Source organism: Mustela nigripes, chromosome 7, assembly GCF_022355385.1.
Source record: "Mustela nigripes isolate SB6536 chromosome 7, MUSNIG.SB6536, whole genome shotgun sequence".
NCBI lineage: Eukaryota > Metazoa > Chordata > Mammalia > Carnivora > Mustelidae > Mustela > Mustela nigripes.
The window spans coordinates 124660867-124684837 of NC_081563.1; the positions used below are offsets into that span (position 1 = coordinate 124660867).

At 52.1% G+C, this 23971-nt stretch overlaps 1 protein-coding gene across 5 annotated transcripts in view; it reads left to right on the forward strand.

Annotated features, from left to right (window-relative positions):
* TOX2 (TOX high mobility group box family member 2) overlaps positions 1-23971 on the forward strand; it is a 129231-nt gene that overhangs the window by 13016 nt on the left and 92244 nt on the right. For 2 of the 5 annotated variants that reach the window (XM_059407045.1, XM_059407047.1), the window contains exon 1: positions 14504-14629. The exons of 2 other annotated variants lie outside the window; for them this stretch is intronic. In XM_059407045.1, the coding sequence (XP_059263028.1) occupies positions 14504-14629 (126 nt within the window). Of the gene's footprint in view, positions 1-14503; positions 14630-23971 lie in introns of those variants that run through there. One more of the 5 variants, XM_059407049.1, reaches the window with a different exon arrangement.

The window sequence follows — 23971 nt, forward strand, 5'->3', positions numbered from 1 at the left end:
GTCCCTAAATCCTACTGTGATCTAGCCCCTGCCTGCTTTTCCTGTCTCACTCCCAGTGGCTCTGTCTGAGGCTCCCGGCTCCCTGCTGGGGATATGGCAAAGCCAGCCTCTCCCTCCTTGACCCCTAGCCACTCTGGCCCTCTTCCTGTTTTCTAGCCCCCTCCCCTCCCCAGTCTCCCCTACCATGATCTTTTTAGGCTGAGGGGCTTTGCGTGAGCTATTCCCTTTGTCTGGAATGTTCTTCCCTTCCTTCTCCACCCAGCTGGCTCCTGCTCAGTTTTCTGTGCCTTCTCAAAGACTCCGACCTCCTAATCACTGCGCTTATCCCATCATTCTCCGTCACAGCCTCTAGTGTATTTTCCCCCCTTTGCTCGATGCATCTATGGGACAATTTGAGTGTCTGTTCCACCTTTCAGACCACTGGGACTTGTTTTCTTTACCACCGAGTCCCCAGCACCTTAGTGTGGTGTCTCTGTAGTAGGTGCTCACTAAAAAGATGTTGGAAGAATGGATGAATCAGTGTGGAGGCTATATTTTCCAGAGATGGCCACTGTAACGCATCCTAGGCTGTGTTTCTGAGAGTAAATCACGTTGTCTCTGGGCCTTCCTTGTCTTATTTGTACATTGTTGTCAGGACGATTAACCATATAAACGTGAGAGGCCATGTCTGGTGCCTGCAAGTGTCTTGTTCTTACATTTTTATTTACTTATTTATTTAAGTAATCTCTACAGCCCACATGGGGCTTGAACTCACGACCCCATGATCAGGAGTTGCATGCTCTACGGACTGAGCCAGCCAGGTGCCCAGGCCTGCAGGTGTTCACAAATCTGAATTCCTGCTGTAACCACATGTCACCGTCCCCTGCAGCTGAGCCCAAGGGAGAGAGCTGCAGTGGATTTTAATCAGTGTTTGGCTTCTGGGGCCATGGCTGGCAGACCTCAGCCCCTGTTTTGTCCACCTCCCGTCTCCCTGCTAGTGGTGACCTTGCTGTTTTCAGGAGGGAGGTGTCACTCTCAGTTGCCCGTGTTGGGGTATCTGGGGCACAGTCGGTCTGGCCTTCAGAGATAACAAAATCTCCAGCTCGTGGGAACACTTCTGTTGAGCAAGCAGGATTTTTCTGGTGACTTCTCTCCCCTTTCTTTGTATTAAACTGTAAATTATGAAGATTATGTTACTTGCCAAAAAGTTTAGAGCATGGGGGAGAGCCCCTGCATACTCTCCCAGTATGCAGACTCAAGAACAGTGTTGATTTGGGTACTTTTCTTTCTAAAGATTCCGTGCTGCAAACTGTTTACCCGACCTGGGTCCCCCAGAAACCCCTTACCCGTCTTGTCTTTTCTCGTCTCACAGTGTGTAATAGGCCCGTTCCTTATGTTTACTGTTCATGCCGCACCCCTGTCACTGGATTACCGGCTTCAGGAAGGCAGGGGTCGATGGGAGAACCCTGTGCTGCTCTGCGTCTGGTTTGAGCATTGCCCCCTACCTGGCACACTCCGACACACGAGGCTTTTAACTCTCTCCTCCAGTGCCACCCCCTTGGCGAGGCCTTCACTGCTGTCCCCTCCGAGGCTGTCATTACCTCTCCGGCACCTGGATCATCTCAGGCTCCCTGAGAGCTTCGGGGCTGTCTGTCCCTGGGAGGTCTTGAAGGCTGTGTCCAGGAGCTTGACTTTTGTCCCAAGGGCCGTGGGAGCATTTTTAGAAGAATCTTGGCGACTATCTTGGGGGAAAACATTGGATGGGGGGCAAGCGCGGGTGCAGGACGACAGACGGAGGTGATGATATGGTTTAGGAGAGAATCCATGATGGCTTGCTCTCCTGTCCAACACGATAGCCACCAGCCACGTGTGGCTATTTCAATTTAGTATCAAGCCAAATAAAATCAAACTTACTTCCTCAGTCACACTAGCCATATTTCCAGCCCTCTATAGCCACTGGGCTGTGCAGATAAAGAACATTCCCACCATTGTGGAAAGACCCAGGCTGCTGGCTATGGGCCAAGGCAGAACCCCTGGGTCCAAAGGGGTGAGCATTTCTATGGCTCTTGATTCAGGTTGTCTTGCCATTTTCCAGAAGGGTCACCCATGTTCTCCTGCAGCACGAGAAAGTGTCCGTTTTGTCACACCCTCCTGATGTGGCTTATTGTTTTTTGAAGAACCTTCAGTTGTATCTGTGCCTCTTGTCAAACCTGCCTTCACTTAATGTCTAACATGTGGACCATGAGGTCTTTGTGATCAGGGAATTATATGTATATTAATGCAGATTTCAATAAAAAGAGTTATGTTTGCCATTGTGGTATGGTCTGACGCTGTTTAAATGCCTTTGGTAATATCTTCAATCAGATGGCAAATAGAAAACAGGAAAGTTAGTAATAAAAAATGAATTAGGACGATTAGCAAAAGGTGAACCGCTTCCCTCCTCAGGCAACAGGCAGCGTTGACCGAGCTTTGCAGGGTGCTTCTGTCTAAACACACGTCTGGATTATCACAGTCTCCGGGGCCGGCCCCGGGGTCCGTTCAGCACATAGGACTTGGTTATTGCCTTTAGTTTTGCAAAGGTCATGGACATCCCCATAGAGGGACTCTCAGGGGCTCACACCAGGATGAGGGACTCCTGCCCTGGGCTGGCTGGAGAGGAGCCTCTGAAGAGGCGTTTCTGATTCAGGGCAGCCAGCAATTTCTTCTTCCAAGGCAGAGACATCTGCCTCCTTGCTCTCCCTCCGTATGTCCCTCGGGGCCCTGGAGAATTCTAACCACCCCTCTTTCTAGCATCTTCTCCAGGCGTGCCCTTGGGGAACCCCTGTCTGGTGTTGGGGGTGGGGTCTCCTCAAGAAGGGGTAGAGGCAAAGGCTTTAATTGGCTAATGTGGATGCCGGACTAGTTCCATAGAGAAGCAGAATTCTGGTGACCAAGTAAGGTGTGTGGGGTTGGAGTTCAAGCCAGAAGGACATGGAACCTGCCCTCACCAGAGTATGGGCCACGGGGATGACCCACTGGTGGTCGGGGTGCTGGCTCGCCTCTGTAGTGAATAATCAGGGTTCGCTAATGCCCACATTAGCTGTAAGATTGCTGCCACAGATGGACACATTTTGTTACTGCCATGTTGGCCGGACGGTCCCCACAGTTGGCTGGTGACCGACCTTAAGCCAGAGCTTCTCAAATTTTAACGTGTGTGCAAATCACACAGGACCTTGTTAAAATGCAGATTCTGATTCCCGAGACCTGGAATGGGGCCAGAAAGTTTGCAGGTCTAACGAGGTCTGGGAGATGCTGAGCCGCAATTTGAGAAACGAGGTCTTTGTGTCAGGCTGAGCCTCCTAGAAGCCGAGCCCAAGACAAGGATGGATGCTTGTGAAAGAGTGCTCTCCCGAGAAGGGGCATGGGGGCGCTGGGACAGGGCTGGGGGAGGAGGTGAGCAAGGAGGGGGTCTCGGCTGGAGACCTGCTTCAGCCCGATCCCACGAGGAGCCCTGGAGGGACAGCAGTACTCCAGAGCTGGTCCCATCTTGAGGCCAGGGCTGGGGGTGGCCTTTTGCACACCATTGTCAGTCAGTCACAGGCCATCGGCTTCCTCAGGGAGCTTTCCTCAGAGAGCGTTGAGGCAGAGGAGCCATGCTTCCTGTGCTTTTCTCCCATCAGCCAAGGGGATTTCTGCCGAGGAGGGGGCATGAGCACTCACAGCCTCGGGGATGGATGCACAGCCTGGAGAGGGGGATCTGGGTGGGACCCCTCAGCATGCACACACGGTAGCCTTGTCTGAGAATAGCCTTGAGAATGTGGAAGGGGAGGGAGGACTGTTGACTCTTGTTTGAACTCTGCTGGGTGACCTTGGGTAAGCCACTTTGGCTCTCTGGGCACTCTTGATGCTGCAGCCTCCCATGGTTTTGGTCATGATCGGTCCTCGGTCCTTATCCCTACGTCGTGATGGAGCCTGCAGGTAGGGATGGGTGGATAGGTGGGGGTCTGCACAGGTAAGACAACTCTTACTTTGAGCCCAAGGAGGGGGAGGAGAGAGGGAGCAGAGAGAAGAGAAGGGGTGGGGGGGGGGGGGGAGAGGAGGGAAGAGAGGGAGAGGGAGGGGGGGGGGGGGAAAGAGGGGGGGGGGGGGGGGGGGGGGGGGGGGGAGAGAGACAGGATCCCTGAGACCGGCAGTGTTCAGGGAGGGCTTCCTGGCAGAAGAACGCATTTAGCTAGGACTTCCAAGAAGGTTTAGGATGGGGACATATAGAGGAACAGAGAACAGAAGAACCATTAATTTCGTGTCTATCATGGGATAGTGTTTTACTTATGTTATTTATTTAATCTACACAACCACACTTGGAGTAGAAGCTGATCCTGCTGGGCAGATAAACTGAGGTGCCAGAAGTCAGGTGACGGGGCCGTGGTCACACTGGGACTGGAAGCCAAACCTGTTTGCAAGGGCCCCCATTCTCGACCTCCATGACCTCCTCCAGCAGGGGTGTGTGTGGCCAAGACCAAGGGACGGGTGGTGTGGGGATCTGGGGCATAGCTGTCCGGATGGGTACAAGCTGCTGTGGAAGGCGAGGCAAAGCCTGCAGTTTGGGAAGGGCGCTGACTGCCAGGCTATGAAGTTTGGGTCCTCTAGTGGGGAGCCCCGGAGGGCTTTGGGGGCGGGTGTGATCCCTGCAAGGGGAGTAATCCAGTGTTGCACCCCTCTGCTCTGGGACTCTTCCCGCCCCCACCTTGGGGCCTCTTCCCCATATGTCTGTCTTCCCTGATCAGCTTCTTCAGGGGATGTGTGTGTGTGTGTGTGTGTGTGTGCACGTGTGCATGTGCGCTAGGGTGGGGGGTTGGAGTCCATCCTGGACCCTTTCTGTAGACCATGTTCTTGGCATTTGGGGTCCTTGGGGCAGAGGGGCTTCTACTTTTGGTGTAAGTGCTTTGTAGCACAGAGGCTCTGGAATCACACTGCTGTCCAGCAACCTCAGTGTAGGCGAGAGCTGGTGGTCTTGCCATCGCGCTGACCCCACCTCGCGGCCTCCCTCTCTCCTGCATGCGGGGGCCGTGGAGGTGAACGGAGGAAGGCCACAGACAGGTATCCCAGAGGAAGCTGGCGGGGGGCCTGGGTGTGTCAAGACTTAGAGGCCGAAGATTCTGGTCTGAATCCTCTTCAGCCTTCTCTACTGTCTTCTCCATGGCCCGAGTTTTCTCCCCCCGTCAGAGCTGGCAACATCCAGCTCTTTCTCCTTCTTCAAATGAACCGCTCTCTCTTTCTCTCTCATGACGTTATGTAAGCCACAGTCACACCCTGGCACCTGGCACAAGATGCTGATAGCAAACCTGGAAACCGTCACTGCCAAGTGGGGGTGGCGGGGCTAAGGGGGACATGGGAGAGGTACGCGTGAGGCTGGGGTGGCGAGGAGGAGGAGCTGCTCTTTACTGAATACCTACTATGTGCCAGGTGTCCGCATACAGTTTTCCTCCACCCGCACAAGGGTCCTGCAAGTTGCATATCATTCTTACCATGTCACAGACACCTGACACCAGGTCAGGTGACTCCAGAAGCTCAGAGAGGTTGAGAAACTTGTCTAAGGTCACACAGCCTACAGGTAGCAGAGTGAATCAGGAACCGGAATCTGTCTATCTCTGCAGTCGTGATCTTTATTCTGCAACATTTGTCTTCCCACGCGCAGAGAGTCTTTGGCTTCCTTTGGGGGGGGCAAGGGGATGGTTTCACATGTGTTCCCTGTTGAGACTCAAACCATCCTAGAAGACTTGCCATAGGATGTGTTGTTCCCACCGCAGACAGAGGTGAGTGCCTGCCTTGTTCAGGCTGAAGCCAAAGTCCGAGGACAGTAGGGTTCAAACCCAGTGGCCTGAGCCTTCCCCTCCAGCTGCTTTACCCCTCCCGAGAGGCTTGCATTCTCCTGAACTTGAGGTTGTATAGACCAGACCCTTGTTCTTTTGCTGTGAGCATCTCATGGCCCATGGTCTTCTGTTAGCTCCTGCTTGTTGCTGTGCTAACAAGTCGCCCGGAATTAGTTGTTTAAAGCAACTGCCGTTTTATTTAGCTGACATGCTGTGGCTCTGCTGGAGGGCTCTCTGGGCTGGGCTGGCTGGTCTCTGCAGGGCCCCCTCCTGCCTCTGTGGTCACGTGGCTGATTCCCGGACAGCTGGATGGCCTCGCTCATCAGTGTGGCACTTGGCAGGCTGCTGGCTGGGAGTTGGCTGATTGCTGGCCCGGCTTTCCCCCAAACCTCTTCTTCCAGCAACTGGCAGGCTCCTTCACTTAGTGTTTCGGGGCTCCTTGGCACCTCAAGAGTGAGGTGCTCTAGTACACCCATGCTTCTCAAGCTTTTCCTCGTGGCCCATTTGTCACTGTCTCAGTGGCCAGGTAAAGTCATGTGGCTAAGCCCAGCTTCAAGGAGGGAAGAAAAAGACCCCATCTCTTGATAAGAGGAACGGTGACATCACTGTGCAGCAGGCACGTGTGTAGAAATAGGAGGACCCGTGGTCATCTTTGTAATCGGCCATGGCTGACAAGAAACATCTATGGAGCACCTGCTCTGTGCTAGGCCCTGTGGTGGGATTTCCAGGGTGAACAAGAGACATGTAATGACATAATGAAACACAGAATGTGGACATAACAGAGCTGGTTAGGAGAGTGACATAGGTGCTGTGAGGCCAGGAAACAGAGGGTCGGAGGGAACTTCAGGAGCTGTAGGAAGACAGGTCGCTATGCGGGGCAAGGGAGGAAGTCTAGGTGGAGCAACATGTGCAAAGGCCCTGTGGAAGGAGAGGCTTGGCACATTCGAGCACCCATTGAAATGCCAGTTCCCTTTAAGTGTCAGCGTGCTTGGTCTGAGAAAGGAACTTTTGGTTCATAGGTGTCCCCTGAGCAGTGCCCATGTGACCCAGTCTTAGGAGGGAGGTGGGGAAAGACCTTTCCAGGCAGGTTATACACAAGATGGCTGGGCTTGGTCGGCTTTGGGACGAGGGAGAGACTGACACTCAGGTGGGCATCCAGGAGATCCTTGGGGAAGAGGAGGGAGTTGAGCTTTGGAAAGTGTGAGGAGGCATTGAGGGAGAGGTCAGATATGTAGGACTGAGGGGTGGGCCTGGGGTGCTGGGTTAAATAAGGGTTTGGATTTCGTTCTCTTGGTCAGTGATCTTTGAACCATGAACCGGGGATGTTGTCAGATCCGGTGTGGGGACCTGAGCGTCCAGACCCCTGGGGAACCACCTGCTTACTCCCATGAGCTGCCTCTGATGTCCCCCAGCCTTCAGCAGGCTCCCAAAGGCATCTCAGGGGTTGCCACTTTAGAAAAGGCCTGAGGTCTCTGGGAGCCAGAATAATGATCGTAAATGAGCCAGCACAGAATTGGAAAAATAGGACAAGCCAGGCAAATCCGAGTTTGAATCCCTGCTCCTTGTGGCTTCGCCATGAAACTCTGGGCAGGTGCCGTTAGCCTCAGGCCTTGGTATTCTCATCTGAAAACAGGGTCTGCCCCCATCCACCCTGGGTCAGGTGGCGAGGGGCCTGTGGGACTGAGGTAATCTGAGAGCCTCTCTTCTGGGCCTGTGGGCTCCTGCCTGGGCGCAGCCCAGGACAGTGCAGGGGCTCAGAGGACAGCAAGTGCTCCTCTTTACCAGGCCGCAGAACAAACCGAAACCATGGTAACCAGGATGCATCACATGGGCCAGCAGCCCATCCTGCAGCCGGCTGGGAGACGCAGATGCCCCACCAGCGGTGGGACAAGCCATGGGGTCTCCCCTACCCCTCCCTCCCTGCCCAAGGTAGCCTTGGCAGTTCTAGCAAGATCAGTCCCAACTTTGGGTTTCTAGTCCACCTCACATTTTGTTATTTAATTTTATTTTTCAGTCTTGTCCCAGAAAGCATGTCCCGAGTGAGCTAAGTTGGACCAAACCTCCCTGCCTTCCCCCGTCATCTCTCGATCGATGGCCTGGGGGGAGTTGCCAGGATGCGGCTGGAGGCAGGCACCGAACATCAACCTCCCCTGGGAGGGAGAGCACGGGGCTGGTGGGCTCTGCATCTCCACAGACACCCAGCAAGGAGGTGGCATCAATAGCCCACTTTGCAGAGAAGCTCATGCTTACCCAGGGGTCACAGCTAGTAAGTGGCAGAGCTGGGATGTGAACCCGGATCTTCACGCTTCACAGTTCATTTCCATACTGTCTCTGGCTGAACTGGAGGCTCAGACATCAGTGTGGCTAGGAGGAGTGTGTTTGTCAGCTCCCTGTGTGGGCCCAGCCGGGTCGCAACACCTGCCCCATCACACGGGTCCAGGATGGTTGTGGCGGAGGGACAGCGGCGGTGGCCTTGGAGACCCCAAAACTTTCTGCCCAGCAAACTCCTTGTGTACCTCTGGCCGGAGTAGTCTTGTATCCTCGCTTTTAGAAGCATGGCTTCGCCCTGGCTGGACACTGAGAGGGGGGCTTTCTGGAGCCCCTGGCTTCTCCCTCTACAGCGGCAGCCATCCAGACCTGATAGTCAAAGTCCAGGCTTGGAGGAACATTTTCTCCCTCAGAACTTCGTCTCCTGATCTGTAAAACGAGGGATTTAGGGACTCAGTCGCCAACACTGTAGTGAGCAGAAACCCACTCCCCATCCCCTTATGACACTTACTAGCTGTGCATATCCAGCAAGTTATTTACCTTCTCTGTGCCTTAGTTTCCTTCTCTGTAAAATGGGGTAATAACTGCATCTGCCTAACAGGGCTGTCTTGAGAAGCCGTATGCATAAATGTAGGAAACAGTCCCGGGGACAGAGCATGTGCTCCTCTTAGTGTTACCTCCTGTTGGGAAGTGAGTGTGGATATGGAAGGACCTGTTTCCCGTTGTTGTTCTTGGCAGGAAGCAATGTGCAGGACCTGCTTTTGGTTGAGGAGGGGAAGCAGCAGCTGGGGTCAGACAGTAGTAGAAAGAGCACCGCTGGGCCCACTGGGGGGCCTTGGGACACCGCCTAACCTCTCGGAGTCTCACTTTTAGTGCTTGTTTGTTTATTTTTGGTTATTCAGTGGCAAGAACACATAGGAACATGTAGAGTTTTATGTAATACCTACAAAATTAAAGCCGAGGAAAACACAAAATAGAATGAATTCTAGGTGGAAAATGAAAATGAAAAAAGCAGATATGTTGGCCTGGAGCTCTGCAGTTATTGAAATTGGCCTGCAAAGCTGGCTCCGGGCTTCCTGGCAGATGAGTGAAAAGGGAAATAGGTTTACTGGATGATTTCTTTGACCAGGGGGAAGAGGCTTGGCAGCTCCTCACGAGAAGACAGCCTTGACTGGCATTTGGAACTGAAGGCAATTCCTCTCACCAGCCACATGGAAGGTCTCAGTCCTCAGTTTCCCCAAGTATAAGTCTAGGGGCCGTGCCCCTGCTCCCTTGCTGCTCTGGCGGCTTGTGGGGAATTACATGGGTACAGAGTACCTGGTGTGTGCCTGGCCAGTAGTGGGTGCTCAGAGGGCACAGCCCTCACCCCTCTGCTCCTGCCCATACCTGGACCAAAGCTGTGGTCTGCACAAAATCAGGCCAAACAAGCCTGGCATCACCCTAGGGGACAGTTGTGCTGTTGGAACCCAGTTAGGAGTCATGTGTATGGCGGCAGCTGCTTCATAATGGACAGACACCAAGGCCAGTAGGGCATTGTGACAAAACGAGGCTGACAACAAAAGCACGCAGTGCTGTGAGAGGCTATATGAGGGCCATTTGGTGAGACTCTGAGCAGTAAGACATGAGTGGGAGTTCTGGCGGGGCTGTGGGAGGCACTGACGGAAGAGGAAGGCAGGCAGGGCCCCGGCCACGCCTGAGTGCACAGTGCGACCCCACGGTGGCCGGCATTCTGGGCGACCAGGCGCGTGGGACTACGCAGCCCCAACTTCCAGGTGGATGGAGGATCCAGAAAGACCCCCGAGAGGCACAAAGCGGCTTTAATCACTTCCCTTGGGCGGGATTTACTTAACAGCAGCTCAGAGCTTCTCAGCACTTACAGGTGCTGACGGGGGCATCACAATATTGTGAAATTAAGCAGGGAGCCGACTTCATTACAGCTTACCTGGCAAGGAAGCGGCTGCCTTAGTTAGCAGCGATGGTTGGATGTGACAGAGCTAAAATTGAACTTGGCAATTACACTCCGGAGAGGTTCTCTGAGCTCTAAAAGGAAGTACCATGGAAATCAACCCTGGTAATCACAGGGTTTACAATTAGTTACCACTAAGGTTGCTCTGTCAGCATATGTCCTTCAGGGTGCTGCGGGGGAAGAGGTGGAAAGGGTTTTGACTGACTCGCATTACCGTGGGTTCGCCTACATCGGCTTTTTCTTGTTCGTTTGTTTGTTTACATTTGTTCCAGAACAGAAGTTTGAGAGACCCTGAGTTCATGTTCTGGTGCAGGGTGGCCATTTGATAATGGACCATTTTAAAGTCCCTTTTAAAAAATCTTTATTTGCCTGAGCTTGCACCTCTGTCTCATTTTCGGGTTTCCTCCCGACTTGTGAGGGTGTTTTCCCAAAGAGCTTTACGCACCTCTTGGGATATTGTACATGAAGAGCTTGGCTTTTTGTTGACTCCTTGTCCCAGAGGAAGGAGTGAGGTTTCCTCTGGAAACCTTTTAGAAACTTAAAGGTTTCTAAAGCACCTTCGTGGCATTATTTTTATTAAGCCATGACTAGACTATTTCAACAACCTCAGAATCTTGTCCCCGTTTTGCAGATGAAGGCCATGGGTAGGGGGTGTGCGCATTCAGCTGCTGGCACAGAGAGAGTCCGATGGGAAGAAAGAGCTTGTACAGCTTTCCCCGACGTCGGCCTGGGGTGTGTGTGCACTGACCCTCTTGAAGGGGGAGATGGAAACTCAAGTCAGCTTACAGCTTTGAGCCTCAGTCGATTCAGCCCTAAACTGAGACCTTGTGCTTGGCAGGATTAAGTGAGATAATCCAGGCACTGCAGAAGCTCAGCACAGGTCGCTGTGGTTACTAATAGTGATGTTTATTGTACACTCCTTTCGTGGCAGGCGTGGGACCAGACCCTTTCCATGAGGGACGGCCGCTTTGCACAAAGACCCTGCAAGGCAGTCTTAAGTAAATGTGGGCTCAGAGAGGGTATAACTCTGTCCAGATCTTCTGAGTGAGTAAGGGGTAGTGCCAGGATTCAGACTCAGGCAGTCTGGCCCCCAGAGCCTGGTCCTCGTCCCTGTCCCCACTCTGGGAACAGTTGAACGTCCAGAAAACAAGGAAGCCTGAAGAGCTGCCCCTGTGGCCGAGAAAGAAGCATTCAAACAGAAATATCTTTCCCAAAAGGCTTCGGCTCTTCACATGAAGCTGAGTCATCTCTCTTTGTTTGGAACCATAACCATCGAGCTGCCTCAGAATGCCCCAAATTAAAAAAAAACAACAAAAAAAACTAAACTAAACTTAAAAATGCTGAGTTCCCTCAAGGTGCAGTGGCCCCTCCCTGGCTTGACCCCAGAAGGAGCCGACTGAGTAGAGGGTCTGTAGAGCTGGACCCCCCTCCACCCTGCACTGGGTACCTTGGCCCAAATGTTTAATGGGGCAGGCACTCTCAGGGTGAGTGAGTCCAGGTCGGGAAGCTGTTCTGTGACCACGTACGGGGGGACGGCATCGTCACAAACCCAGAATTCCTCTTTCTGGCTCTCGAGTGGCAGAATTAAGCCCAGAATCTTCTGGACCCAGGCTCAGCTCTCCCACCCATGGGAGTTCCGTGTTTGGTGGAGAGTGCAGGGACTTTCTGCACCTGCCCCGTGTCGCCCCACCTCTGCCTCTCAACATGTTTGCTCCCTTCTGTATACCCCACTACCCCTCCTTCTATCCCCAGTTCGGATGACACCTTTTCTGGGAAGTCCCTCTCAGCCGGTGACCCTGCAGCCCTTAACCATGAGCAGTGTCTCCCTTATGTACTAGTTTCTCACGTACATGTGTAAGCTGAGCTGTCTTCGAGGGCAAGGACAGTGTCCTGATCACAGATGGCCCTTCTGTCTGGAACCCTGCCCTGCTTAGAGTAGGGACTAGGCAGAGGGAACAGAGAATGCTGTTGAGTCAATGAATTAATAAATGATAATCAAAGGCTTTTCACCTCCACACTTTCTTCGTAGCAATCAGTTATACCTTTTGCCTATCGGAGTCTCTGGTTTCCAGTTAGAAAGTTCAACATCCAACAAGCAAGGTGGGCTTCTTTCCATATCAAGAGAATGCAGATCATTTGTCATGGCTGCATAGTATTCCACTGCATGGCGAGTTGTGATCTATTTAACTAATACCTATCAGTGGCTTTTATTCTGTTTTCCAAAGCACCAACAGCATGACATTTAAAGGTTTTTATTTATTTGAGAGAGAGAGAGAGAGGCAGATAGGAGGGAGAGGGACAAGCAGACTCTGTGCTAAGCATGGAGCCTGACACGGGGCTTGATCACATGACCCGAAGATCATGGTCTGGGCTGAAACCAAGAGTCAGATGCTCACCTGACTGAGCAACCCAGGCCACCCCTCAATGGATTTTATTCTTGTTTCCATTTTCTTATGAACAATGTTGCAATGAAGAAATAAATGTCTGTGTGCTAATGAATTGGGGCCTAGAACGTCCTTTCCCATCTTAAGCCTATAGAAGCACGCATGGATAGGCTTTTCTAGCACCCTCCCAGCTTTGTGTGTGTGTTTCCAGATCTTCAGTATGTCTGAAATTTCCATCTTTCTATCATCGTACAGAATCTATATCCCTTCTTCCTTCACACAAGCTCCATGTGCGGGGATTTGGGCCTTGGATCTACGGATCGTGTGTATTTCTATCTGTTGAGCATCTGCCGTGTGTCGGGCCCTCTGCTAGGAACCAAGACCCAGAGATGAGCAAGGCTCCAGAGGGTCCTGGTCATCAGGGAGCTCACAGCCTGGGGAGGAAGATGAACAATGAACAGAAACAAAAACCATCGAAACAAATAGGCAGAAATCGTTGGCAGGAGTGGTGTGCTATGAGGAGAGTAATTCAGTGCAGGTGACTCAAAGGATCCCTCTCTGGGGAGGAAGGAGATCTCCAAGCAGGATGTGAAGGTTGTGAAGTCAGTTGTGTGAGGGTCTGGGCGAGCGCAATCCAGGCAGAGGGAACAGCATGGGAGGGGTGCAGAGGCATGGGCGCAAGACTCTTCCTCTCTGGAGCCTATTCTGATCCCTCCACCCCTCCTCATGCAGAGGGCTGGGTGTCGGTCCCCTTTGTCAACATTTGTTACCCAGGTCCTTCTCCTCGTCACTTAGTTTGCTATTGCATAAGTATTCGATAATGAGATGATTCCCAGAACTCCTGTCACTGATTCCTGGACGTGCTCAGCTCTGTGAGCCTTCCTCAGCAGCCTCTGATGTTTCTGAAACATTTAATTTCCAAATTGAACCAAATTGAAATTGGTTTAACAGCGCCTGGCACAGTATATGGCACTTAATAGGTACCGTTGTCCCTGTTTCATAGATGAAGAAACCAAGGCTCAGAGAAGGTAACTGTTCCAGCAGGCACAGGCAGGATTTGAACCCAGTTCTGTCTTATTCCAGCGTCCACATTCTTCAGGGAGCCCTAAGTTAAACTGCACCTGTGTGAAAGCCCCCGGGACTACAGGGGGTCCATAGTGCCTCCGGCCAGCCCTGTCCCAACCTGACCCAGCCTTGGCGTGGGTGACCTTGGCCCTTGGTCTGCTGGTGTCAGAGGAGTGGAAGGAACCAGGGAGACTTTTATGTTTTTGTTTTAAATTCCAAAAGTCATACATGCTTGTGGAAGAGAAAAAAAGAAAAGAAAAGAAGACAAAGAAGAGAAAAGTAGCAAATGAAAACACCCCCTTCTCCTACTCTGCAAGGTGTCCACCGTTCACAGGTTTGCATCTTTGACAGTGCCCGTCCAAACACACACACACACACAACTGTTTTTATAAAAATGGGATCACATCCTTGACTTTTTCTCCCAACCATTCCCAAGTCAGCACCTGCAGACCTTCCTCATTCCATCATATTCCACAGAATGGCTACATTTTAATCTATTTACCCCTAGACATTGAGCCTGGCCCTCCTGGCCCTCGGTCTTGTCTGTAACGAGCAACATCTGTGGGCATGCACCGTGCACACCAGAACGGGGATGTCTGCAGGACGGATGCTGCTCAGGAGTCTGATTGCCAGATGAAATGGCATGCAACGTTCCCATGTTGACAGGTGCTGCCAGGCTGCCTTCCAGAAGCCTTTCCAGCTCAATACCTGCTCCCAAGGCAGTGTGCGTGAGAGGGGAAGGCTGCCTCCCCTTCCGCTCTGCGAGACCTGGTGTGGAGACCACTGCCAGGAGCTCCGTGCACTCAGGCCCAGATTGGGATAGGAGATGGATTTTGATAAAAGAGGTTAAATAACAGGTTTTTCCATTTCACCTTATAGGAATGGGATGGGGGGCGGGGGTGCTGGGCCTCCAGCCAATAGAGGACCAAGACTTGTCAGGAGGGCTTATAAAGCTTGCTATTTCTGGCATTTTTTCTCTTTCTCTGCTGATTATGCAGCAGAATCGCACAGAGGCTGTCGCGGGCGCGTTCTCTCGCTGCCAGGGCTTCTGTGGAATGAGACTCGGGCTCCTTCTACTTGCAAGACGCTGGTGCATTGCAGGTGTGTTTCAGCAGAAGGTAAGCAGCGGGTGCCGCCACCTCCTGCGGTGGAGGTGGTCAGGCCGTCGCTGCGGAGTGCAGACAGACGGTGTCTGGCCGGGGCGGGTGCGGGGGGCGGGGGTGCGGTGGCAGGCCGGGACCTGGACTGGTGCTTGTCACCTTGTGGAATGAAGATGTCCTGGAGGGTCCAGGAGGCCTGTGGTTGGCAGCTCCTTCTTGAAAAGGAATTTTGAAAGTGGCTGGGATTGGCCCCTGGACGGGCAGGTCTTGGCACCCTGAGCATCATAGGTGCCCAGCTTATTCCAGAAACATTTGTCCCTCATCCATCCATCCATCCATCCATCCAGCACCCCCTGCAGTGGGCCTGGCCACGTGTGGTTGGGAGGGTCTGCCCAGTTCAGACCAGAAACAAGGATGGGGTAGTTCAGGGTATGGCAAGAGCCCAGAAGATACCCAGGATGAGGAGCGGGAAGGGCTTTTCAAGACAGGGAGGAGGGGGGAGGAGTGGCTGGGGCTGCCAGGAACAAAGTTGGAGCTGCCTCCTTCCGTTGGATTTTGGAGTTTGTGGAACCAATGAAACTTCCTCCCCAAATTTGCAAGGATCACCTTTTCCTTTTGACCATTAAGAATCTTGGAAAAATACCCAGCTGGGATCTCCAGTTGCCCTCCTGCTGTAAAAGCAAGGCCAGCCAAAGAGGAAGGAGGACGTTGTCACAGATTGAAGGGCAAACACATACACACATAGCAGGTGACAGAGATTCTGACAGAAACCGAACATTGATGGCATGTTCTAGCTGCCGCTGGGGAGATGGTCTTTGTGGAGGGAGTTGGCTGAGTTGGGGGTGGGGCTGGTTGCAAGTGACGGGGGGGGGGGGGGGGGGGGGCTGCACCCTGCTGAGCGGGAGGCCTGACCTCTTCTGGTGCTCTGATTCATCACGGTCATTGTTGAAAAACTGGCTTTGTGCACCTGTGTCCCAGAAATGGAAACCACCCTCAAATGCCTGCTTTCCCTTGCTGGAAATGTCCCGGGTGACCTAAGAGAGACCAAGAAACAGGAGTTTCTGTGGCCCCTGCGTGATCTCCACTTTCTGCATACTGGATCAAAGGCAAGAAGCCACAAGCCCTTGGTCTGCTGGGGAAGGCTTTGGAGCCAATCAGCCGCTAAGGAAATGGCCATCAAGAGCCTCCTGTGTTCCAGAGGCTGGGTTAGGTCCTCAGCTCTGCTACAAATACAGTCTGCCACATAAGGCAAGTTTCTTGAGCCTTGCGAGTCTCAGTCTCCTTATCCATAAAATGGGGACACGGATACTTTCTTCCCTGCATTGCGGTGATTGTGTATGCACGTGCCCACACACGCCGCCTAGTACTTTGCCTTATATGCGGTAGGACCTCCGTAAATGTTGAGTGAGTGAATCAACAAATGCTCCAGACCCTTAGCTCTACTTTGGAGAACTTCATGGCTAACACTGTGTGTGTGTGTCTGTATGTGTGCACGTGCACAGACGTGCCCGTGTGGGCAAAGGACTGGGGAACTTTCCCCCTTGTGCTGATAGCTAGACTGTGTTCTGGTTCCCTTCTTAGGGAGCTTGGATTCAGAGCCGCATTCTGCTACCTAGCCCTGTCTGGTACCCATTTCTCTGAGTCTCTGATTATATCCATGGACTCCTGACTGGGAGAGGAGTTAATTACAGGGACTTTATGGCTGTCTTGAAGCAGAACTGACTCTTATTTTTAACGCTTCTTGAAGAGCTTTCTGAATACTAGCGTTGTATTGGTGGGGTCTCGGGACAGCAGCCAGCCAGTAAGCCAGGGCTAGCTGAGAGCCCAGGATCAGAGAAATGCTTTGGAAGGGAGGTAGGAGTGGTCCAAGAAGGGAGGATGTGGCTGGAGTATCGCCGTCCCTGAATCCCCCTGGGCCTGGAGAACAGGAGCTGAACCCAGACTTAGAGTCCTGGTTCTGCCTTCTGTTTGCTGTGTGGTTTCTGGCAGGTCAGTTTACCTCTCTGAGCCAGTTTCCTTACTTATAAAATGGCAAATTATTAGAATGAAATGGGACTGGATATCTAAGGCACTGTGTGGTGCTCAGTGATTAAAAATACTTTCCCCTCTTAGGGAAGGGTCCTGGGAGCCCTTGACTGGGGCGCAGGGTATCTGCTGCCTCATAGAGTCTGACACGCAGCAGACACCTAATGAATATTTATGGAGAGGATGAAGGGGCCCAGGGAATGGGAAGCCAGAGTTCTATGTTTATATCCTTGCGTGTAATTGCTTTGTGATCGTGGCTAAGTTTCTTTGCCTTCTTTAAGTCTCTGATTCCCTTAGAAAAATAGTTGAGGCTGGTCCTACTAACCCCTACTCTTCATTCCACGTTGGAAATCAGGGCTGTATGTGGGACCTTCGGTGGACGGTGAGCTTCAGCTTTGGAATTAATTTCCCTTCTGTGATTAGTGGCACCCGTGATGACTCTCTCCCTCCTGCTGCCTCCTGCGTTCGCAAACCAGTAATTAATGAAACGGGGAGCCCAGGCAGGGGTGCGAGGTTTCCTGAGGAGGCGACTGGAGCACAGTTGATGCTCCCTCTGTGACCCCTGTTGTGATTGCCTCAGGGGGTCCGAGGGCTGTCCGGGAGTCACCATCTTTGTCCAGCCAGGGGGCCTGGCAAGTACTCACATGTGTGGATCACAAAGGAAGCCCTGAAATACCGTAGATGGGAAGAGATTTCTCCAGCTTCTCCCAGGCCTGGCAAGTACTCACATGTGTGGATCACAAAGGAAGCCCTGAAATACCGTAGATGGGAAGAGATTTCTCCAGCTTCTCCCAGACCCTGGGGGGACATTTTCCAGGGAGGGTGTGGGGGCCTCCTGCTTTTGGGTATCTGTTGAAATAGCCATTGATACAGGCATCAGGTGGGCCTAGATTTGCAGGCTTCCCTCTCTTGATTTCTGGCTGAGACTTTAGGCCACGTACTCCTTCTCTCTGGGTCTTACTTGCTGGGCAGAACAGCAGCCTCTTATGAATGGGGGAATGGCATAGAAAAGCCGCTTCGGTTTGCACATCCTTGCCCCAGAGGGCAAATCTGAAGGAGACGGTGACTCTAAAGGGTCCCTGTCTTGATTCATTGGCTCCCACCCCCCAGACACGCCCTCCCTTGTCATGCCCTTCTTGGTAAACACCGGGACTGCCCACTCCTCGGCTTACATCATGCCCGGCCCTTCTCTCGGCCTCACTCTCAGCCCTGACGGCTGCACCTGCAGGGTACAGCACCCCCTCCCCACATCACTACTACCTGCCTGATTGCTTGGGTGATCCAGGAGCCTCCCGCTCAGGCCTCCCTGTCTGCACCTCCCGTGTAGAGTTGGCTCTCCGCACACAGCTAACAGAATCTCTGTGAACCACTCTCCTGCTGAAAGCCTTTTGTTGGATGGTTGCTTGTAACCTGTTGGATCTGTTCTGATACCCTTAATGTGACCACTTGGGGGGCTGAGGCACCTGTCTGATCTCCTTTTTTGCAATCAGCAAGCTAGCTTCTGCCTCCTCCCTCCCAGGCAGAATCACCACTTTCTGAACCACCCCCCCCCACACACACACCACCACCACTAACCACCTGTGGTGCTTCTGGATTTTATACCTGCAGACCTTTTTGTCCAGAATGTTTCCTTTACCCCTTGAGCTCCTGCTCATTCTCGCAGACGGAGCTGTGGCCTCACTGCTTTCCAGAGACTTGCTCTGATTGCTGACTCCTCCCTCCCCCAGCGGTCTGGGCCAGGGACCCTTCCCTGCAACCGCCCCACCGCAGTCCTCCACATCAGTGCTGTGATGCTCTGAGTGGACGGACGCCGGGTGTGACGCCGGGTGTGATGCACCTTTACGCTCATGCTCTCTGGAAGGACAGATACCACAGAGCAGCTGCTTGGGAAACATCAGTTTAGGTGCCAAAGCCAATAACTCCTTACTCACTAAGGGCTTTCTGACCCTAGAATCCTCAGCCTGTGGTTGGCTCCGGCTGGTCACCCTGGATAAGCCATCTAACCTCTCTGATGTTGGAGGATCTTGAGGACAGACAAGGGAACACACACAACAGATTTCCTCTTCTTTCCCACCTGCTGGACAGTAAATATCCCCAAAGACACTTGGAACATTTAAATGGCTGAGCAGAGCAAACCCAAAGAGGGGCCAGGCCCAGCGGCCCCCAGTGCCGTGCACAGAGGAGCCCTGCACAGAACCTCAAACACAAGCAAAAATAGCACCCATTGAGGCAACCTGCATTGCAGAAGCCACAGGAAGAAGCCGCAGGCCGAGCGGATGTCAACCGCTCTGAGGCCCCACGGAGGCTCGGATGTGTCGAGCTGTTGCAGCCCTCATGCCTGCCCTTACTGGCTCCTCTGACCACAGCCATCAGATAAGGCTGTGGAAAAAAGGCTGGCTTCCTCTCTCTGGGGAGGAGTAATCTCAGTGCCATCTGTGGGGCACACTCCATCCTCTGTCGCTTCTCTGGTTTCTCTCCACACCTCCCCCCACCAACAACCCCCTTGCTCTCTCTGCCCGCCCTACTGGTCTTCACCCGCATAGCCGGACCTTCGGGCCTTTGCACGGGCTGTTTCTCTGCCCATCCCCCCATACTGGCCTGGCTTAGTCTCTTCCCTCTTTCCAGTTTGCCGGACCGCCCCTTTCTCCGTGAGGCCGGCCTTGACTGCCCTGTTGCATTTCGCATACACTCCACCCTGGTGTTCCTCATTCATCTCACCTGCTCACCTTTTTCTCCTTTCCGTAATCTTTACAACCTTCTACGCACTGTGTAAGTGGCTTACTTACCAGACTGAATGTTTGTTTTCTGTCTTCAAAGCAAGAGGCAGGCTCCAAGGATCTTTGGTCCCAGAAAAGTGCCTGGTGCCCCTGAGGAGCCAATAAATAGTCTTTCAGGAAATTAATGTATGAATGAGGGGATAAGAACTAGTCCAGCAATCAGAAGAGGGTCAGGCTGGATGTGTTTGGGTTCTTGTTTGATGTGCCCATTCACTCACACTCACACTCAACGCGTGTGCTCACACAGACGCCCTCAGCCATTTTTGGAGCCTCTCCATGTTCAAGACAGGGTTGGCCCGGGGGTAGGTGCTCATCAAATGCTCATAGGAAAGAGGCGGGGGACTGACAGCAGAGCCAGTGGGAAGGAGGCCTTGTGCTTTAGGGAATGGACCTTGCTTGGCACATCTAGGAGTGGTTCAGCTGGCAGGAGAGAGAGGTCCCGCGGGAGATGATAAGGCATGGGGCTGGAGAAGGTGGCAGAAATCAGGTCAAGAGGGACCACAGAACCCAGGGAAAGAGGTGGGAGCTTTTGAAGGATTTTAACCAGGGGAATGATTTATGGATGATTTAGGACTGGGTTCTCCTGGTTTGTGATTGGATAGGAAAATCCAGTCCTTGTTCTAAGTCAGCTATATGCCAGACACCCTTGGCTGTGCTTTTTATGAGGTTTCTCATGAGCCCATGGTGGAGATGAGAAAATTGAGACTCAAGGCAAGGAGCCTCACAGAGTCCATCCTCCCCCTGTGACAGCCTGCGTCATCTTTTATAATGCAAATCAGAGCATGTTACTCCTTTTCAAGTACTCTCTATGGGCTTCCCATTTGGGATAAAATCCAAATCCCTACTATGGCCCCAGGATTTCACCAGCTTCGGCTTGTGCTGACCACTCTAATCTCAACCTTGTTCCTCTTCTGTGCTCTCGCCACATTAGTCCTCCCCCGTGTGACATTGACAGCTTTCTGCTTGCTTACCCCATGGACTTAGCACTTGATAATCCCTCTGCCCACAGGGCTTCTTGTGTGGCAGCCTCCTCCTCCTCCTGTAAGGCTCCCCCAGTTTAACCCTAGAGAGAGATCTTTTCAAGTCTTTCCATTATCTATCTCTGTAGTTCACCTGTTTGCTTCATGGCATTTATCATGATTGTAAGACATGTTTGTGTGTTTGTTGCCTGCCTCCTCCCGTGGGCTCTGAGGTCTGTGGGGGCGGGGACTGTGTCTGCGGAGGACGCAGGGAGCTCTGGACCTGTGTGGCCTGGATAGCTACATGCCCCTGGACCTGTGTGAGGAGACAAACACGCCCTCCACCCCTGCCCCAAGGAGGTGCTCCTTGATTCCCGCTGCACGTGATCTTGACCCCACTCCCAGTGCTGCCCACATTCCCCATAATGCTATATGCTCTGCCTGGCATTCCAACTGCCTGGAGAATCCATGAATACATGTGGAAAGATGTCAGCTCTGGGCTCAACTCTCAGCTCAGCCACCTAAGAGCTGTGAGACCTTGAGCAGTTTCCCTTACCTTTCTGAGCCTCGCTTTGCTCATCTGTAAAATGGGCACACCGAGGGACGGTCTGTCAACAAGGGCCCGACACCTATGTGCCCCGTGCTTGATTCAGCTCTAAACTCCCTTATCTGAAATCCAAAAAGCTCCGCCACCAAACGTTGATTTGTAAATATGCCGCAAACTTATTTGGTCCCAGAACCTGGTCTGAACTGACACAAATATCTCCGTAATTTTTACTTAACCCACTTATGTGTGTATTTATTGAATTCACTGCAGGATTATGAATGTGTTTTACTGCACCTGTTGCTCCAGACCCCTACTGAAGGTACCGTGTGATTTGTGGGATTATCACTTCCTCTTCAGAATCCAAACGAATTCCGAATTCTGAAATCCTGTGAGTTCTGGCTGAGGAGCTTGAACCTGTATATGAGAGCTGGCAGAACTTCTTGGGGCATGGGAGGGCTTGGGGGGCCTCTGAAAGCTGTCACTGTGCCAGAAACCTCTTGTTTCCTCTTGGTTTCTTGGCAGCCAGTGTCTTTTTAGTTGCTTGGGGTTAAGTGGGGTTTTGTTTGCTCGGGGGCAGAGGTTATAGCTTGGGCAGGGTGAACTCAGGTGCTCAAGCATTTCTGGTTTGAATTGAAAAGGGGAAATTTTTTCTTATGAATCATCAGAAAAAGAAATCAGGAGGAAGTGTGTGACCAAGGAGAGGAAATTAGGGTTTGCGAACTGCGTGAGTCACCCCCTTTCTGACTCCTGGGTGATCCCTTGCTCTTGGCAGTTTTCATTCATCTCCGAGACTCTCGGTTCCATAGTTTGGGAAACACGCTGGGGACTGCCGTGGTTTTCTTCTGGCTCCAGCCCCGCTTCCCTTTCTAGCCGTCAACATAAATGTCTCTTTTTGAATCTCTGCCACACCAGTTTACTTAGTATCGCTCCATCAAATGTTTCTTCTGTGTCCCGGCTCTGCGCAGAGTCCCGCTTCCCGGTCCCCACCCTGTCGATCGTCATAGCAGCTTCTGCCTGGCTTCCCGGACAAGCCTCAGTCTTACCTTTTCCAGTCCATTCTCTGTCCTGAGGTCAGAGGCCAGCTTTCTAAAATGCAGCTCCCACAGAGGGTTTCAGCTGCCGAGTGTAGCCCTGGAAGCCCCATCAGAAGGAGGTCCTGTTTGCCTGGCATTTCAGCTCTCCCTGCCTCCCTGCTCGGTGCATGGGCCTCCTCTCCAGCTCCCCAACCTTGCTGGGGGCTGTTCCCATGCTCGCTCCCTTCCATCCAGTGCCTTCTCTCATCACCTGGCTAAGTATGCTCTTCCTGCCGGGAGAAGCCGTCTCTCTGTGCAGTCTTTTTTTTTTTTTTTTTTTAATATTTTATTTTTTTATTTGACAGAGATCACAAGGAGGCAGAGAGGTAGGCAGAGGAAGAGAAGGGTAAGCAGGCTCCCCGCTGAGCAGAGAGCCCGATGCGGGGCTCGATGTGGGGCTCCATCCTAGGACCCTAGGATCAAGACCTGAGCCAAAGGCAGAGGCTTAACCCACTGAGCCACCCAGGTGCCCCTCTGTGCAGTCTTTTTACACAGCCGTCTACGCTCCCATGAACTCTGGCTCCCAGTATGCCTATCATCTGCAATACAGTTCCTACCCTTGCCCCCCTCAGTACACCACAAGCTCAGGAGGACAAAGACTATGTCCCACCCACTGCTGGTACCATCTCCAGCTCAGAACAAAAGACCGTTTTAAGCAAGACTAGGTGTACTGGAGATAAAGGGGCACCCCCTCAAAGTGGTGAGGGGGTGACTCCTGAGGCAGGAGACAGGGGTCTTGGATTTTCCACTACCCTGCTCCCGGCTGGCTGTCTGCCTTGGGAGTGGCTGCCATATTGCTTTCCAGTAGGCTGGAAACTGTTTTCCTTGTCAGGACTGGCGTGAAATATCCCTTTCATTACAGTAGGTGTGTTTCACGTACATTTCTCCCCATCATCGAATCAAATGTACATTTTCCCTGTATATTTGTTTCTTGGTAGATTGCCTCTTGCCTGGCTTTCCTGTTTGTGTCCTGTGTCCTTTTGTCTATTGGCATCTTGCTGTCTCTTTAATTTGACTGAAATGTTTCTACATCGTATATATTAACTGTCTCATAGTCGGTGCTGATATTTTCTTAGTCTGATGTCCTTTTCATTTTGGTTTTATTATGCTTCCTTCTACAGAAGATATTAATGCATATATATTTGAATCTGTCAATCTCCCTTCCTCTGTGATTGCTTCAAGGGCTGAGGAAGTTATCCTGCTGCCATAGATCTGATAAACATTCTGTTCTGTTTTCTGCTATTTCCCTATAACATGACTTTTTATATTTAACTCTTTAATCTGTTTAGAGTGCGTTTTGGTCTGTGGCTTGCACTGAGAATCTAGGTAAGTGTTCCTAAAGAGGAACAGGATAACCCGTCATCCCCATTCTGTTTTTGTCTTTTTTAAAAAAAATAATTGGTCTTTGTCTCTTTGTTTCCAAAAAGAGAGACAAAATAGAATAGTTGTTATGAGGGTGAAACTTGGCCCAGTGAAGATTCTGGCTTTGCCACTTTCTGGCCGTGTGACCTGTGAGCAGTTGCTGAAATTGTACCATGCATTTTCTCCTCCGTAAAGTGGGTCGATATCTCCCACAGAAGCTCGAGTGAATACTGTATGGAAAGCATGTCCCGCGTACCCAGCATATCGTTATGTGCGCTCCTTCACCGTACGTGTTCATACAGAGCCGGGTCTAATTCTGCGCTTTCTTTGCCATTGCACTGATTTTAAGCTCTTCTCTGATGTCACTGTCACACTCCTCTGGCTGTTGGCCACACGGAAAGTTTTAGTCTCTGGCCAAACGAGGCACCCGCCATTACTCTTCTTTTAGGAACATTGCTGTAAACCGCCCCCCCACCTTTTTTTTAGTGCATGTTGATTCTTCCCACCCACTCTGCACTGCAGCCCCCCTCCATGGTTTATAGACATTCCACCCCAGTTGTGCACACACACCCCGGTTTTTCTTACCCTCTGCTCACTCTGCTCCCTCTACCTAACCG